The 15,403-nt window shown below is 38.2% G+C and overlaps 1 protein-coding gene across 3 annotated transcripts; it reads right to left on the bottom strand.

Moving 5' to 3' along the window:
- Nucleotides 1-804: 804 nt before the first annotated feature.
- Nucleotides 805-11,252, bottom strand: LOC135213718 (uncharacterized). 3 transcript variants are annotated; one of them, XM_064247827.1, is made up of 5 exons: nucleotides 11,224-11,251; nucleotides 8,925-9,003; nucleotides 4,276-4,447; nucleotides 2,707-2,937; nucleotides 805-1,967 (listed from the first exon to the last, which is right to left on the bottom strand). In XM_064247827.1, the coding sequence occupies exons 2-5, from the start codon at nucleotides 8,934-8,936 to the stop codon at nucleotides 1,720-1,722; spliced, it is 663 nt and encodes a 220-aa protein (XP_064103897.1). In that variant the 5' UTR covers nucleotides 8,937-9,003; nucleotides 11,224-11,251; the 3' UTR covers nucleotides 805-1,719. The 3 variants fall into 3 exon arrangements, with proteins under 3 accessions (XP_064103897.1, XP_064103896.1, XP_064103898.1); XM_064247826.1 differs by having other exon boundaries at nucleotides 11,099-11,235; XM_064247828.1 differs by lacking the exon at nucleotides 4,276-4,447 and having other exon boundaries at nucleotides 11,224-11,252.
- Between the last annotated feature and the right edge of the window lie 4,151 nt (nucleotides 11,253-15,403).

Below are 15,403 nucleotides of genomic sequence, written 5' to 3'. Positions count from 1 at the left end.
TAAAAACTTCACATAATTTGCGTGCAAAAATGTATTTGCTCTTTTACAGATATCTGTATTGTACTTAATTTTATCAATATAGTACACATTCCTTTATATGTTTATGAAAGATGTTAATATTATGGCGTTCACTTACTTCAGTTGCATCTTATTTTTGCATTTGGAATAACAAAATACCCGAGAGAATGGCATACAAATAGAATGGAATAGAGAAGAGCAGACCCACTTGTCATTTGTTTAACATTATGTGTAACATTTCAAGGCTTTTGTGTCTATTATCAACTTGTGGACTGATTTCCTTGTCATTTCAGTGACACCAAGCTTTACTGGGTCCTTCACCTAAAGAAACTGAAAATAATGGCTGTTTTCGTTGACTTTGCTATTTAGTTAATTATATATCCATATATCTATTAGGATTTTCGTCATGCAAGAAAATTCGTGGTAGACTGCATTTGCTGCAATTGAAACAAAATCGAATCTGTAACATTTTTATATTGTAATTACGTATTTTTAGTATTCCTTCCTGTAAGTATAAAATAACACACACACACACACACTTTGTCTCAGTAGGATATGTTAGGTTCACTTAAGGAAAATCTGGTTATTTATTTTGAGAAGTGATTTTCTAACCTCTAGAGTTTTGCTTTAGGCAAAGTTGTTCTTTTCTCTTGCCTACTTCGATATAATTAAATAGGTATTTGTATCAAGTGATTTTAATGACTTAACATTCATTTTTCTTTGCAGTCGGTTCGTTGTTTAGGCGATAGATATTTTGTTACCTTCCACACCCAAGTCCTTAAGAGATTTTTTTTTTTTTCTATTTTTTCTTTATTTTAGTTTTTTTAGATATTCTGCGTCAATGACCCTTAATATTGTAACATCATCTTATTTGTGTGGGATTTTCTATGTAGATGAAGTCCTCGTTGGACGAGTGGGTTACGTGCTCGCCTACCGGTTCGGTAGTTGCGAGTTCGACTCTCCGCTCTGCCAACGAGGAATCAGAGGAATTAATTTCTGGGGAGTAGAAATGCATTTCTCGATATAATGTGGTTCGGATCCCACAATAAGCTGTAGGTCACGTTGCTAGGTAACCAATTGGTTCCTAACCATATAAAAATATCTAATCCTTCGGGCCAACCCTAGGAGAGCTGTTAGTCAGCTCAGTGGTCTGGTTAAACTAAGATATACTAAACTCGATGAAGGTGAACTTTGATATTATAAGACCATAATAATCACAAATCAATCGGTTGTTGAAACTGTTTCACTTCTTTATGATAGAAATGAATCCGCCTCACTTCCCGAGACTTAAGCGTTGGTGACTCTAGCAGATGTGACGCCAGATAAACCACTGATTAATAAATTCCCTTACTTCTCAAGGCTTCATTGTTATAGTAGAGTCACATCAACCGTGCATTTGATGTCTAGGCCAGTCCCTTACGACGCTCTTGATTGGCTGTTGATAAGCCAATCACAGGGCTGGAAACTCTCAGTGTCTCCTGAAGGATACGTCTTTCAGGAGAGATGGAACATACATCCTGCCTATGTGAACTCTCGAGAGACTGAGAGCTTCCAGCCCTGAGATTGGCTTATCAACAGCCAATCAGGAGCGTCGTAAGGGACTGGCCTAGACGTCAAATGCACGGTTGATGTGAATCTAGTATAGTAACCCTAGCAGATGTGACGCCAGGTAACCCACTAAGTAACAAAACAACACACTTCTCAAGGCTCATATGGTGGCGGATTCATATCCAAGGCAGGTGCGCTGGGGGCCGTCGCTTGCTGGGGATAAAACCTTCCCTGTGGCTCTGGAAACACAGGGTTGATGTAACCCTGAGGGACTGCCCTGATCTGCTGCACGATGGAGTCCTCTTTCAAGGAACTGATGCCCATTGGTCTAGTTAGGTCACCGTAGGTCGTGACCCTATTTGCGGGATGCGTGTACTGTTCGTTGGCGTTGAGTGGCCAGCCTGTTGAAATTTGGACAAAAATTTAATGTTTATCTCCGTTGCAGGTGAGGCAGTCATGAAACAAGCACACTAAAGGAGCTATTGACTTGGAGTTCAATTTTCCAAAGAATTTGGAGTTCGTTAGAAAGGAGTAACAGAAGGTAATAGGAAATGCAGAAAGAAGAGATCAGTTGTTGAAGAAAAATTTTGTTTAAAATTAATAAGTAAATAAAAATATAAGTAAAATACAGGGAGATTTGTTTTAGGGTAGTAATGCAGTGCATCATCACTTCGACTTTTTACGTTCCCATTACTATAAATATACAACAACAACAACAACAACAGCAACAATAATAATAATAATAATAATAAATAATAATATAATGATAATAATAATAATAAAATAAAAATAAAATAATAATAAACATTTAATTTTATATATATATATATATATATATAAATATGTATATATATATATATTATATATATATATATAATTATATATATTATATATATAGGATTATTATTTATAATAATAAATTATATATATATATGAGAATCCTAAACAGATGAAGAGTTTACAGTTTGCATTATGTATTTCCGTAAGGGACTTTAATTTCTATATATTACTGTTTTCTTTTTTTTAGGTGGCCAAAACTCTTTACTATAGCAAGCGCTGTGTTTCACAAAACTTTCCCCCAACTATTCTTAAAATGTTATTATCAGAAATATTATTCTTAACCAGCCGCATTAAACATACTTTGCTGTTGGGTCAGGCTGAAGGGAGGTTGAGCCTGAGAGGTCAAGTAAGGTTGCGGAGGGTAAAGTTGCTGGTGAAGAGGCTGTTGTATCGGTTGCACCCCATTGACAAATTGTTGCTGTGAGTAGCCCTGACCAGACGGAACGTGTTGGACCTCTGGATAAGGTTGCATGCAGAAACAACAGCAATCTTGACACAGGCAGATGAGTGCTCCCGTGATGAGGCAGAATACTGCAAAGGGGAAAAATTTAGATATATTTTCATAGAGAGGTTGTCGTAAGCATTAAAAAAAGACTCGTCAAATTTTGGTATATTTTATATATTTTCTATCCTTTGGCTTCCTAACTCTCCTATTTCACCGTCCTCAATAGTAATTTCTACAAGTATTCTCGAAATTACTTTAACCCCTCACGTTCTTGCATCATTCAACTCTGCTGACTCTTTCTTTATGTTGTGCATTCAACGAATCTTCAGAATATTAATCCCTATGCTCATTAACCTCTATTTATTTGCATTAGTTTATTAATGCCTTCTTTCTGTTACTTAGCATCTTCTTGACCATTTTATCTAACCTCCTGCATTGCTATAGAAATAAGGTATCTTCCGAGTTACCGTTGTGCTCCAAATAAAATCTATTTTCCTATTACCATACGCGTGAGTTTTTTTCTTCCGTCCACTCACTGTTTTTCTCTCTCTCTCTCTCCTCCACACACTGAAACCGCAAAAGCTCTTTGACAACTTAATTACCACATCCTGAAATTTTGCATACGCTTCTTACAGTCCTTCATCTTACTTCAAGATTTCGTCCATTTTCTCCCCACATCCTTCTCATCAAAATCACTGTTTAGTTGCCCTTGCAGATATATTTTTAACAAGATCAGATATACTCCTGCCACTCCTCTTCTTACCATCACATCCATTAGCTTTTCTTGCAACTGTTTGGTAATAGCATGTACTACTTTAACCAACCCGTTTCGTTGTCTCCATATCATTTTCTCTTTCCTATGTGTGTCCAAGATTGATAAGGGTGGAAGTTAGTCTACCGAAATATAGTAGTCCTTAGCTTTAAACCAGTGTTTTAGTGGGCCTTTTATACTTGAGACGTATCTTGTTTTAACAGAAAAATTCGTTTACATATTATATATATATAATATATATATATATATAATATATATAATATATATATATATATATATATATCTATTAATATCTATCTATGAGTCCATACCTTACCGTGATTCATATACATACATCGAGCTACAAATGTCCTTTAATATCTGAATTCGCTCTACCTTGGAATTAATAATATCATCATATATATATTAACCGCAAGGGAATTTTTTAGTCGATAAGAAATTTGTCGACTAACGGGCGCGAACCATCGAAAACCAACATATTCAAGACGCACAGTGAAGCCTTAGACCACACCGCTATCGCAAGATTTATATGTCTGTATATAGGAGATATATATATAGATTATATATATATATATATATATATATATATATATATATGATATATATATATATTCAGTAATAACGTCTTCTTTGAAAGGAGAACGCTCCATACCTCCAAATGAAATCCCGATCGCGGTTCCTACGACAAACAGACTTTCACCGTCGTCATCCTCATCGACTCCTCCGACAGCGCACGCGATTCCGAACAGCAGGAAGAGGACTCCTACGCCCATCACGATGAAGGATCCTTTCCCGCATCTGGTGGACGAAAGTCGCTTCAAGTCCTGTGAAGTGGAGTCGTAAGATTATGTTACTTAAATTGTTATCAATTACATCACTGAAAGAGTGATGTCACTGCAACTCATGCGGTGGATTGTAGCCATTGCTTAAGGTTCTATGTAGCGCGGCTCCTGCTCCTAGTTGCAACCCCCTTTCATTCCGTTTGTTGTAGCTCCGTTCATATTCTCTTTCTTCTCTCTTCCATCATACTTTCCTTAACCCTCCCCTAACGATTGTTTGGAAGTGCAACTGCTTTGAGGTCTTCCTCCTGTTACGCCTTTCAAACCATTTTACTGTCAGTTTCCGTTTCAGCGCTGAATGACCTCATATGTTCCAGTGCTTGGCCTTTGGGCCAATATTATACATCCTGAAAGTAACATCCTCAGTCATTTTGCTGTCGATATGAATTACAATCCTTTGATGTCCTGCACAACTCCCTTTGTAGCTTTTGCTCTTCATTGTGAAATCCCAAATGTTCAAAGATAAGAATTATTAAATTTTTTTTATAATTTGGGTACGAATTCTTGTTATAAATAGGCACTATTAATATGGGATGAGGCGCAGAAATTGAATGCCTATTTTTGACAGCTGAAAATTCCTACAAGAAGTATATTAGAATATTTTAGGTTTTGCTCTTCATTGTAAAATTCCTGATATTAAAAGATAAGAATTATTATAGTCATTGTTAATAACTCGGTTAAGAACCGCTATTATAAACGAACTTGATGGCGTGCGCTACGCTGTGCTGGAACCCGGCGCTGCTCGCCATGTCTCCCCAATGCTCATGATCCCCTACCTATCCCGCCCCCACCCTGGCCGGAAAAACAGGTTTGGAGTAGGAGGGGTAGATCCTTTACCTACCCTGCCTCCACTCTGGGCGGGCAAACATGTTTACAGGAGGATGGTGGATGTTTCATGTCTCCCCCTACCTTCCCAATCTCTTACCTACCTTGCCTTCCACCGGGGCGGACAAACGAAAAAGATGATTTTCTTTTGCTTATTCACCTTGTGTACCTGATTCTAATATTTAGGGATTTTGGTTCCCACTCTTTGTAACCCAAATTCTCTCATCAACCCGTGGTTTCTTAATGGTTTTCAATTTACAAATATTTTTTTTTGTTGATTAATCATTATTCTTTGCAGCCTGTAGTGTGAGCTGTGATGTCATGCTCTGATCTATAACACCTACCTCTTTGACTTCTTCCATAGCACATTTCATTTATGAACCTTTTTCTAAATGCATGTTGAAATAATAGTAACGACATAATAATAATAATAATAATAATAATAATAATAATAATAATAATAATAATAATAATAATAATAATAATAATAATAATATTCAAAGAAAACTCATAATCACATGAGTCAATAAAATGGGAAAGTAAATTCACAGTACTATGCTGTGGATTTACTCCCCCTATATTATCATTATTATTATTATTATTATTATTATTATTATTATTATTATTATTATTATTATTAATATTATATCTTGGGAGTAGACCCTCTTTTAAACAAGTCTTGTTGTAAAGGATTGCTGCATCAGCTCCATTAATTTTGTGTAGAGTCTTCTCTATTTTCCTTATTAAGGATTTCTCAATGTTGCTGAAACTGGCAAGCAACGTGCCAAAGGGGATCGTCAAATCCAGTGTAGTCATATTGAATGATCTTTATTACTGCTATATACATATATTACTGTTACAAGTTTCTCTCTCTCTCTCTCTCTCTCTGACGTTTCGCCCAGATCTGCCAGGGCATGGTCACAGCGATGGTTGCTGGAGGACTGAATCTTAGTGGTTGTTGTTTAAGATTAAGCCGGCCTTGTGCCAGCACGGGCTCTTGCTCACAGAACAGCCCGTATGAAATCTTAGTGGTTGTTGTTGTTGTTGTTTAAGATTAAGCTGGCTTTATGACCAAGCCCGACGGCTCTTGGACAATAGAGCAGCCCAGTAGGCATCTTAGTGGTGATGTTGTTGTTGAAGATTAAGCTGGCTTTATGCCAGCACGAGCTCTTGCTCATAGAGCAGCCCGTAGCATCTTAGTGGTGAGTCCTTCGCTATATATCATGGTCGTGCGGGCGCTCACGGATGCTCCTGCAGGACCCGGAGGGTGCTCGACTTTTCATTGGCTGGCGGCCAGGCGTCGGAAACTCTCGAGGCGCGTTGATTTTCTCAGGTGTGTTACGTCACCTGGAGCCGGGTTTTCATTGGCTGCGACCGTGGTGACGTAACTCCTGGTATTTCTACCAACCTCTTCGATATTGGCCCCGTCCTGGGCGCTGGTGTTCTCGTCTGGATGGGGGGGCTGGGTCTTCCTTATACAGATGGGCAGCAGGAAGGGTTCCTGTGTCGTATTAAGGAAGGGTTTTTGCTCGAGGATAAATAATGCCTCAAGGAGGCGTAGGCGTCGCTGATCGGGGGCTCTTCCAATTATCTTTGTGTTTTTTACGATATCCTCACGCACGACGTGCTGTTGGTGGGCGGTGAGGGCGTAGTGTTTTATGGCACCGTTCTGGGCGTGACAGGAGATCCTCTTAGACAGTCGTAACGTTGTCATACCGATATAAACTCCAGGACATCCTTGGATAGGGCATGTGTACTGGTAGACGACGTTATTCTGCTTCAGGGGATCTCCTGCAGGCGGGGTAGGGTTATTTCTCATAATCATGGTCCCTTGTTCTCCTGTTCTTATAATAGATTATAAGAGAGAGCCTCTTTCCTTCCTCCACGGGGGTGACGTTCTCTTCTACAATCTCTCCTCTTCTTTGTATCCGTGGTGCATGAAGGACTTGTAGAAAATACGTATATCCTCGGAGGGGGGATTCTCTTTATTCTCTCCGTCCTCCATGTACCATTTGTTTAAGGCTGTTCTGATCTCCCTGTTGACCAGCTTGTTGGAATAACCGTTATTAATCATCATTTGTGAGGCTCGGTCCAGTTCTGCGTGGGTGTCCTGCCACGCTGAACAGTGCGTTAAGGCCCTCCTCACGAAGGCCCTGACGGTGGTGGTCTTGAACCTCGCAGGACACTCACTCTCTCCATTTAAGCAAAGTCCCAAGTTAGTAGATTTGGTGTAGACGGTGGTGGTCATCTTCGGGGTAGTCTTCGTAATTAGGACGTCGAGGAAGGGGAGCCGATCTTCGCTGCTAAATTCAATTGTGAAATTAAGGGCGCTGTTGCGCAGGAACTGCTGGCGAAGGGCTTCAACCTCTTCCTCGGAGTCAGCTTGAACAAATATGTCATCGATGTATCTGGCATACGTCCGGGGACATCGGTGCTGCGAAAAAACCCGCTCTTCAACGGTACCCATGTAAAAGTTGGCAAAGAGGACGCCCAAGGGGGACCCCATTGCCACGCCGTCTTTCTGACGAAACATCTGTCCTCTGTGGGTGGTGAAGGGGGCTCTCTTCGTACAGATGTCTAGGAGTGTCTTAAGCGATTCTTCCGGGATGTTCGGAGGTTGCTTGTCAGGGTTCCTGTAGACCTTTTCCAAAATGATGCCTATTGTTTCATCGACGGGGACGTTGGTAAACAGGGACTCCACGTCGAGGGACGCCATAGTGCCGTCGCCAGGGGTATCCCGGATTTTCTCCAGGAACTCCGTCGAAGAAGTAAGGCAAAATTTGGAGGGGGTATACGGCGTCAGGATTTTGTTAAGGCAACCATCGCTGTGACCATGCCCTGGCAGATCTGGGCGAAACGTCAGAGAGAGAGAGAGAGAGAGAGAGAGAGAGAGAGAGAGAGAGAGAGAGAGAGAAACTTGTAACAGTAATATATGTATATAGCAGTAATAAAGATCATTCAATATGACTACACTGGATTTGACGATCCCCTTTGGCACGTTGCTTGCCAGTTTCAGCAACATTGAGAAATCCTTAATAAGGAAAATAGAGAAGACTCTAAACAAAATTAATGGAGCTGATGCAGCAATCCTTTTCAACAAGACTTATTATTATTATTATTATTTTGGAAGAAGTCCCTCTTTTAAACAAATTCTGTTGAATAAAATGGCAGAATTCAGCGAAATAATCTTATATATTATCTTTTCTATTTTTCTTATTCCTCTCTTTTTTTGGCTCGGCGATACTTCTTAATATTGACCAGTTACTAAGAAGTATATCGCTGAGCCAGAGAAGCGAGTAATAAGAAAAATAGAAAAGATAATATATGAGATTAATTCGCTGAATTCTGCCGTATTATTATTATTATTATTATTATTATTATTATTATTATTATTATTATTATTATTTTATTAATGAATCGTGTTGGAACACCTCGGGACACCAGCTTCTATGCTTTCAGATCGGCTTCGCCGAAATGAGACTTACTCCTTATCGACTTCGCTAATCTATGACTTTCATTATCGGATTATGGCTATTTCTCGTATCGCTGTTATCAATTGGTTTACTGGTTATGCCGAAGAGGTAAAAAAAATATATATATAAAATAAAGAAACTGTGCACACGATCTTTTGCCTTACCTTCATTTGCATATTTGATTGAACTGTATTTGAGATTCTGTTGTCTTGTTGTTCGTGTTACTTCTCTTACGAAGATTCTCTGAAAGAAAGCAGGGATTTATTCATTCCTCCTCGTTTTAGATCAAATCTTAAAAACTACTGAGGATAGAGGGCTACAAATTGGTACGTTGATCATCCACCCTCTCATCATCAAACATGCAGCCCTCTAGCCTCAGTAGTTTTTATTTGATTTACGGTTAAAGTTAGCGGCGCTTTAGGACAGGCCATCACCGGGCCGTGGCTGACTCTCTCTCTCTCTCTCTCTCTCTCCCTCTCTCTCTCTCTCTCTCTCTCTCTCTCTCTCTGGTTTTGAGATTTGATCATTATTTCCACATAACTGTCAGAATAATTCTCTCTCTCTCTCTTTCTCTCTCTCTCTCTCTCTCTCTCTCTCTCTCTCTCTCCAGTAATGTCCAAATTTCTTTGTGTCCATATTTATAACCACATTTTTCCCTCTTCTTATGTCCTTTTGGAGTGTTCGCTTATGCCCTTTGGCTCATAGTAAACACTGTTTCTATTATTCTCTATTTCCATCTATTTTCCGTAATCCTCACATTTTCTGTATTCCACTTCCTCCTTTTACGTTCTTTCTTATTCTTATCCCCCTTTTATCTTTCTCTTTTCAACCTGTTTCGCCATTTCTATTCACTCTCCTTTCCCTCCACCCTCCTTTCCATTTTCCCTCTGTTCTCCTTTTCCTCTCCTTTTTATCACCTTCCCCTCTTTGCCCGAATTCTCTCGGTTTTTCTATTCCCTCTCATTCTCGCCGGTTCCTTCTCTCCGCCGAGTATGTTTATCGACATCATTTTACGGTATATTTTAATTTCTCTACTTTTGCCGGCGTCACATGAATAATTATGTCACACGTTCCCCTTGCCTTGTTATTCACAATGCCCAGCCAGAAATAACGTCGTCATTTATTATAACAACAAACAGAATTTTTTTTTAACAACGGCGCTACGTTAATTATACGCCGTATTTCCTGTACAATATTTAGTTTTGCTTTATGGTTACGCGGTCTGTACCCGCCATTATTGATGGTTTACGGTACTAAGGTACTGGCATCACAACATTATTAGTACGCCGAAACACGTCTGGTTGCTAATAACGCTCCTCTTCAGGTGTTTCTTTGCTAATAACGCTGATTTTTGGCACGTTGATAATACGGCATAAACGTCAAGAATACCTATTCGTCTCGTTATTAACACGCCTGACAACACTTAGAAAAAATAACGCACGAGACTCATTTTATTATTAACAACGTTGCTGACAACGCATAACAACACAGATAAACACTTTTTGTTCCAAGTAACGCACTTTTCATTATTAATAACGTTACTTACAACGCCTGAACAACACACAATAATACTTCTTGTTACAAATAACGCACAGGAGGCTTTTCATTGTTAATAACGCCATTTCCAAATAAGGAAAGAAAATCTCTTCATCATTAATAACGTCACTAACAACACCCAGAGAAACACATCTCGTTCCGAATAACGCAGGAGCTTTTTCATTATCTAATAACGTTACTAACAACGCCTGGTAACACTCAGAAAAAAAAAAGTCTTGTTCCAGATAGCGCGTGAGATGCTCTTCACTACTAATAACGTTACTGACAACACAAGAAACCAGGTCTTTTTCCAAATAACGCAAGAGAGTCTTCTCATTATTAATAACGCCACTAACATCGCCTGACAACACGCGAAAACATTTCCTGTTTCAAATAACGCTCTTTTCTTTATTAATAACGTTAGGACAATGCCTGATAACACACAAAAACAGTTCTTAATCCCAATATCACATATTTCATTATTAATAACGTTACTGACAACGTCTGACAACACAGGAAATCACTTCTTGTGTCAAATAACGCAGGGGAGGCTTTTCATTATGAATAACGCCATTTCCATAATTAATAACGTTATTCACAACGCTTGACACCACTCAAGAGATATATCTTGTTCTAAATAAAGCACTTTTCTTTATTAATAACGTTACTAACAACGCCTGACAATACAGTAAAACAATTTTTGTTCGCAATATCACATATTTCATTATTATTTCATTATTAATAACGTTACTGACAACGTTTGACAAGACTCAAGAGATATGTCTTGTTCTAAATAACGCACTTTTGCTTTATTAATAGCGTTTCTTTCAACGCCTGACACCACAGAAAATCACTTCTTGTTCCAAATAACGCAGGAGCTTTTACGTTATTTATTAACGTTACTGACAACGAAGATGTTGTTCTTACTTGTCCGGTTCGCGCCGATCTCATTTCGACCGGATTTTGTCGTAAGTTTTGGGCTGATTTATGGATTGCTTTTATCTGCTGATAAGGTGGGCCCTAAAAATTATCTTTTGGGAGCCCTCACGTGAATATTGCTCTCTCTCTCTCTCTCTCTCTCTCTCTCTCTCTCTCTCTCTCTCTCGTATAGTAAAGTTGGAGAAGCAGTGGTAATAGATGAATAATGTTGTTGCTCTCTCTCTCTCTCTCTCTCTCTCTCTCTCTCGTCTCTCTCTCTTCTCTTGTACGCTAAAGTATAACAGACAATGGTAATTGATAAATAATATTGGTACTTCTCTCTCTCTCTCTCTCTCTCTCTCTCTCTCTCTCTCTCTCTCTCTCTCTCTCTCTCTCTCTCTCTAGTATGGTACAGCAGGGGAAGCAGTGGTAAATATTGAATAATGCATAATAAACAATGCATACAGACTGTTCTTAATTCTGTCTGAGAACCAAGGGTCTATCTAGTCGCAAACAAATGTATTATTAATGAACTGTCCCTTCTCCGAATTATAATACGAGACAGAGAGCGTAAATGAATATATTATTAGGCTATCTATTTAACAGAAAACGTCTGCACCCTTATTGTAGGACGTTGGTGATTAAGATCCGTTAAGCATTCCTTATCAGCGGAATGTTTGGAAATGACCCACAGTCATTTATCAGGGCTATTAGTGTTTATCGCTTAAAATAGTAGGAACTGGATGAGCTTATCGGGACGGGCTAGTGTTGTTATCCAGCGTGAAGGTGATGTCACGAGAACGCAGTTTTTGGCATCCGCGTTTCGCGCCAGCAAGCGTGAGAGACCAAGTAGCCGATAAATGATCGATTTATTTCTCCAAAGTACCAACGTGAAGCAGTCAGTATTGGCTGCCAGAATGAAGCTACTTGTATTGTTTTATGTGCCAGACTAGGGAAGCTTAGATTTTGTAGCAGTATATGTAAAATAAATTACGTAGCAACTTTGCGCAAAGTTTGGCAACAAGTCGGAAGAGATGCCAGAAAGCGCGCTCCCTCGACGAAGCCTCCAGTAATTATTAACACGGAGCTCTTACTGTGCCTAATGAGAGTGAAAGCAAGTTTGGTGAAAGTGGGAAAACCGAGTTCTTCAGGGAATGAAAGTTGGGAAAATAGTCTTGAGGTTATGAAAGATGGAAGAGTAAAAGCAGCACGAGCTAAATGATTGGACCAGATCAATCAAGATCTCTTTAGACTTTGAGATCAATCTCCTTTGATAAATTAGGTTAAAGTGTCCTTGCCGGCGGGTGCACTAAGACGCGTTCCTGTTTTCGTGATTATTTGTAAACATTCGTTTCTTTGTGCGCTCGAGGAAAGATCATTCAACTGTCAATTATTTGTCACTCACACACACACACACACACACACACACACACACACGGGCTCTTGCTCACAGAGCAGCCCGTAGGAAACGCTTTATTGTTGTTGTTGTTTTTGATTAAGCTGACCTTGTGTCAGCACGGGCTCGCTCACAGAGGAAACGCTTTATTGCTGTTTGTTGTTTAAGATTAAGCTGGCCTTGTGCCAGCACGGGCTCTTTATTGCCCGCGCGAGGGGTATACAATGACAAGTGCGGACGGACATGTAGTACGTTGGTCGGGTCGACAGAGGTCCGAACGCAGAGATAGATTATTTGTGTTTTTTTACACATAATAAATGATATGTACAGAAGTAGTCTGTGTATATACATGAGATTTACATTGGCGGAAAGGCCAGAGAATTCTACATAGAATGACGTAATTTGGAAATTAGCCAGTTGTTGAAATAAACATAAAACATCGAAAAGACTTTGTCTTTACAACATGTATATATATAAAGGTTTTTAAATAAAGCAGTCTTGAGAATTAAATGTAGAGTAAATACATTGTATTTTTGAATTGTTTTGGTATTATGTTCTTTAATCTTTAATGGAAATTATGCCCATGTCATAAAAACTAAGTTTTCACGTTTGCATTTACTGAAGATGTCCATCAACTCATTTTTTTATGTTTTTCCTGAAATGTTTGTGTGTGAATTTCATTATATATATATATATATATATATATATATATATATATATATATATATATATATATATATATATATATATATATATGTGTGTGTGTGTGTGTGTGTGTGTGTGTGTGTGTGTGTGTGAATATATAATATACATAGCTACATATATTTATATATATAATATAGTATTTATAGGCAAGATATATATATATATAGATATATATATATGTGTGTGTAATGTGTGTGTGTATATAATATATATTATATATCATATATTATATATATACATATATATATATATAATACATACATATATATATATGTGTGTGTGTGTGTATATATATATGTATAAGTATTTATTATTATTATTTATTTATTTATTCATATACCATATTTTAATGTTCGTTCGCTACGATTATGGTCATTCGACGTTGTGGCTGGCTACTATCTAAAGGGGTGACCAACCCAGAAATTGCATATTGTATCAGTAACAGTCCTCCTTCAACATTTACTAAACAGATCATTTGGCTTGCAGCCCCATCCTGATATGGAATTACTACTCTGAAAAAGGTGTAATACCATTCGGATCCATTACCATCTAAGGGAGATGCACTTATATTCAAAGCAACCTTTTTTTGCTTTCTCGGGGAGTAAGCCTACAAACCACTTTGTTGTTGGGGGGGGGGGGGGGACGGTTATGAAACGTCTATGGAAGAGGCTAAAAAAATGTCTTAAAAAGATGTTTTGCGTTGAGTTAAAGATACAAGAATTTTATGATTAGATATTTATGATTTATTTATTTATCAGAATGAAAATAGAATAAATAATATGCATGTTTAAAAGTATAGAAAAATTATTTCTAATAAAATACGTATAGAGTATTTATTTTAATTCTCATTGGTGAAACAACGCTCTATTTAACTGCAGATTTTAGCACGGTGTAATTTACGTCAGAGTAGAAATATAATATTTACAACTTATGCGTCCCGAGTAAGCTGGAGGTCGGATCACGCCTTGTTCATTGTAAAAGGTAGGTTTGCTTGACCTTACTAGATGCTTGAACCTATAAAACGGAATAAAATGAAGAAATGCCTCTCTTTCCACGCCATGATTATAATTAAGCTCAGCCTACACTGTTTGTATTATAATTGTCCACCTCTTGTATTGACTTTAAGCATTAAATTTTAGATTTTTTTTTGCGAGATATAGGATCCTGCTTACTTTAATGACGTAATTAACCTCTCTCTCTCTCTCTCTCTCTCTCTCTCTCTTGTCTTTTGCGTGAAGTATGTGATCTGCACTGATCACAGTTACCAGATCAGTGCGAGGGGAGCGGCCAACATCCGGAGATGAAGTTCAGAGGTCATTCTGAGCTGGTCAGTGTATTGGTACAGATCTCTGAAAATCAGGTCAAGTTTATATCCTCTCGAGTGAAAGGAAGCCGTTTCGCGCTATAATAAATCCGAGAGGATCTGGTCTCGTTTTTCATCCCTCCGGGTGACAGTATGGGAGACATGACACAGCCCCCTACCCCCCTGCTAACAGGTTTGTCCGCCCCGGGTTGGGCCGGGGTAGGTAGGGGAACGGAAGGGTAGAGGAGACATCCAACACCCTCCTGCAAGATTTTAGTTTGTCTATAACTATATATATAGTTAATACATATATTATATTTAGCAATCTACTTAAAAGGTCATATGGTACATGTTACAACCAAATATTTTGAATACTAGTACGCATATGTTTTGCATTCCGTATTTCACCCGTGATCAGGAATACAGAAGTATTGATATTTGAAATATACGCTTGCAACTTCTGTATAGTGTATTGGTTTTCATATATATATATATATATATGTATTATATATATATATTATATATATATATATATATATATATATATAATTAATATCAGGACTTCATTTAAACTGGATGGTGTCTAGCAGAAATATATTCAGGAAAAGTTACAAGCCCTCCAGGCCTAACTGCTCCCATCGTCTAGTAGCTGTAGATACCATCCAATTAAAGTCATATGAATGCAAATAAGAATTATGTAAGTGATATATATATATATATATGTGTGTGTGTGTGTGTGTGTGTGTGTGTGTGTGTGTACTATGTATAGATAATCATCTTTGAAA

The sequence above is a fragment of the Macrobrachium nipponense genome, chromosome 43 (assembly GCF_015104395.2).
Source record: "Macrobrachium nipponense isolate FS-2020 chromosome 43, ASM1510439v2, whole genome shotgun sequence".
Taxonomy (NCBI): Eukaryota; Metazoa; Arthropoda; class Malacostraca; order Decapoda; family Palaemonidae; genus Macrobrachium; species Macrobrachium nipponense.
This window is presented reverse-complemented; position numbering and strand designations above follow the sequence as displayed.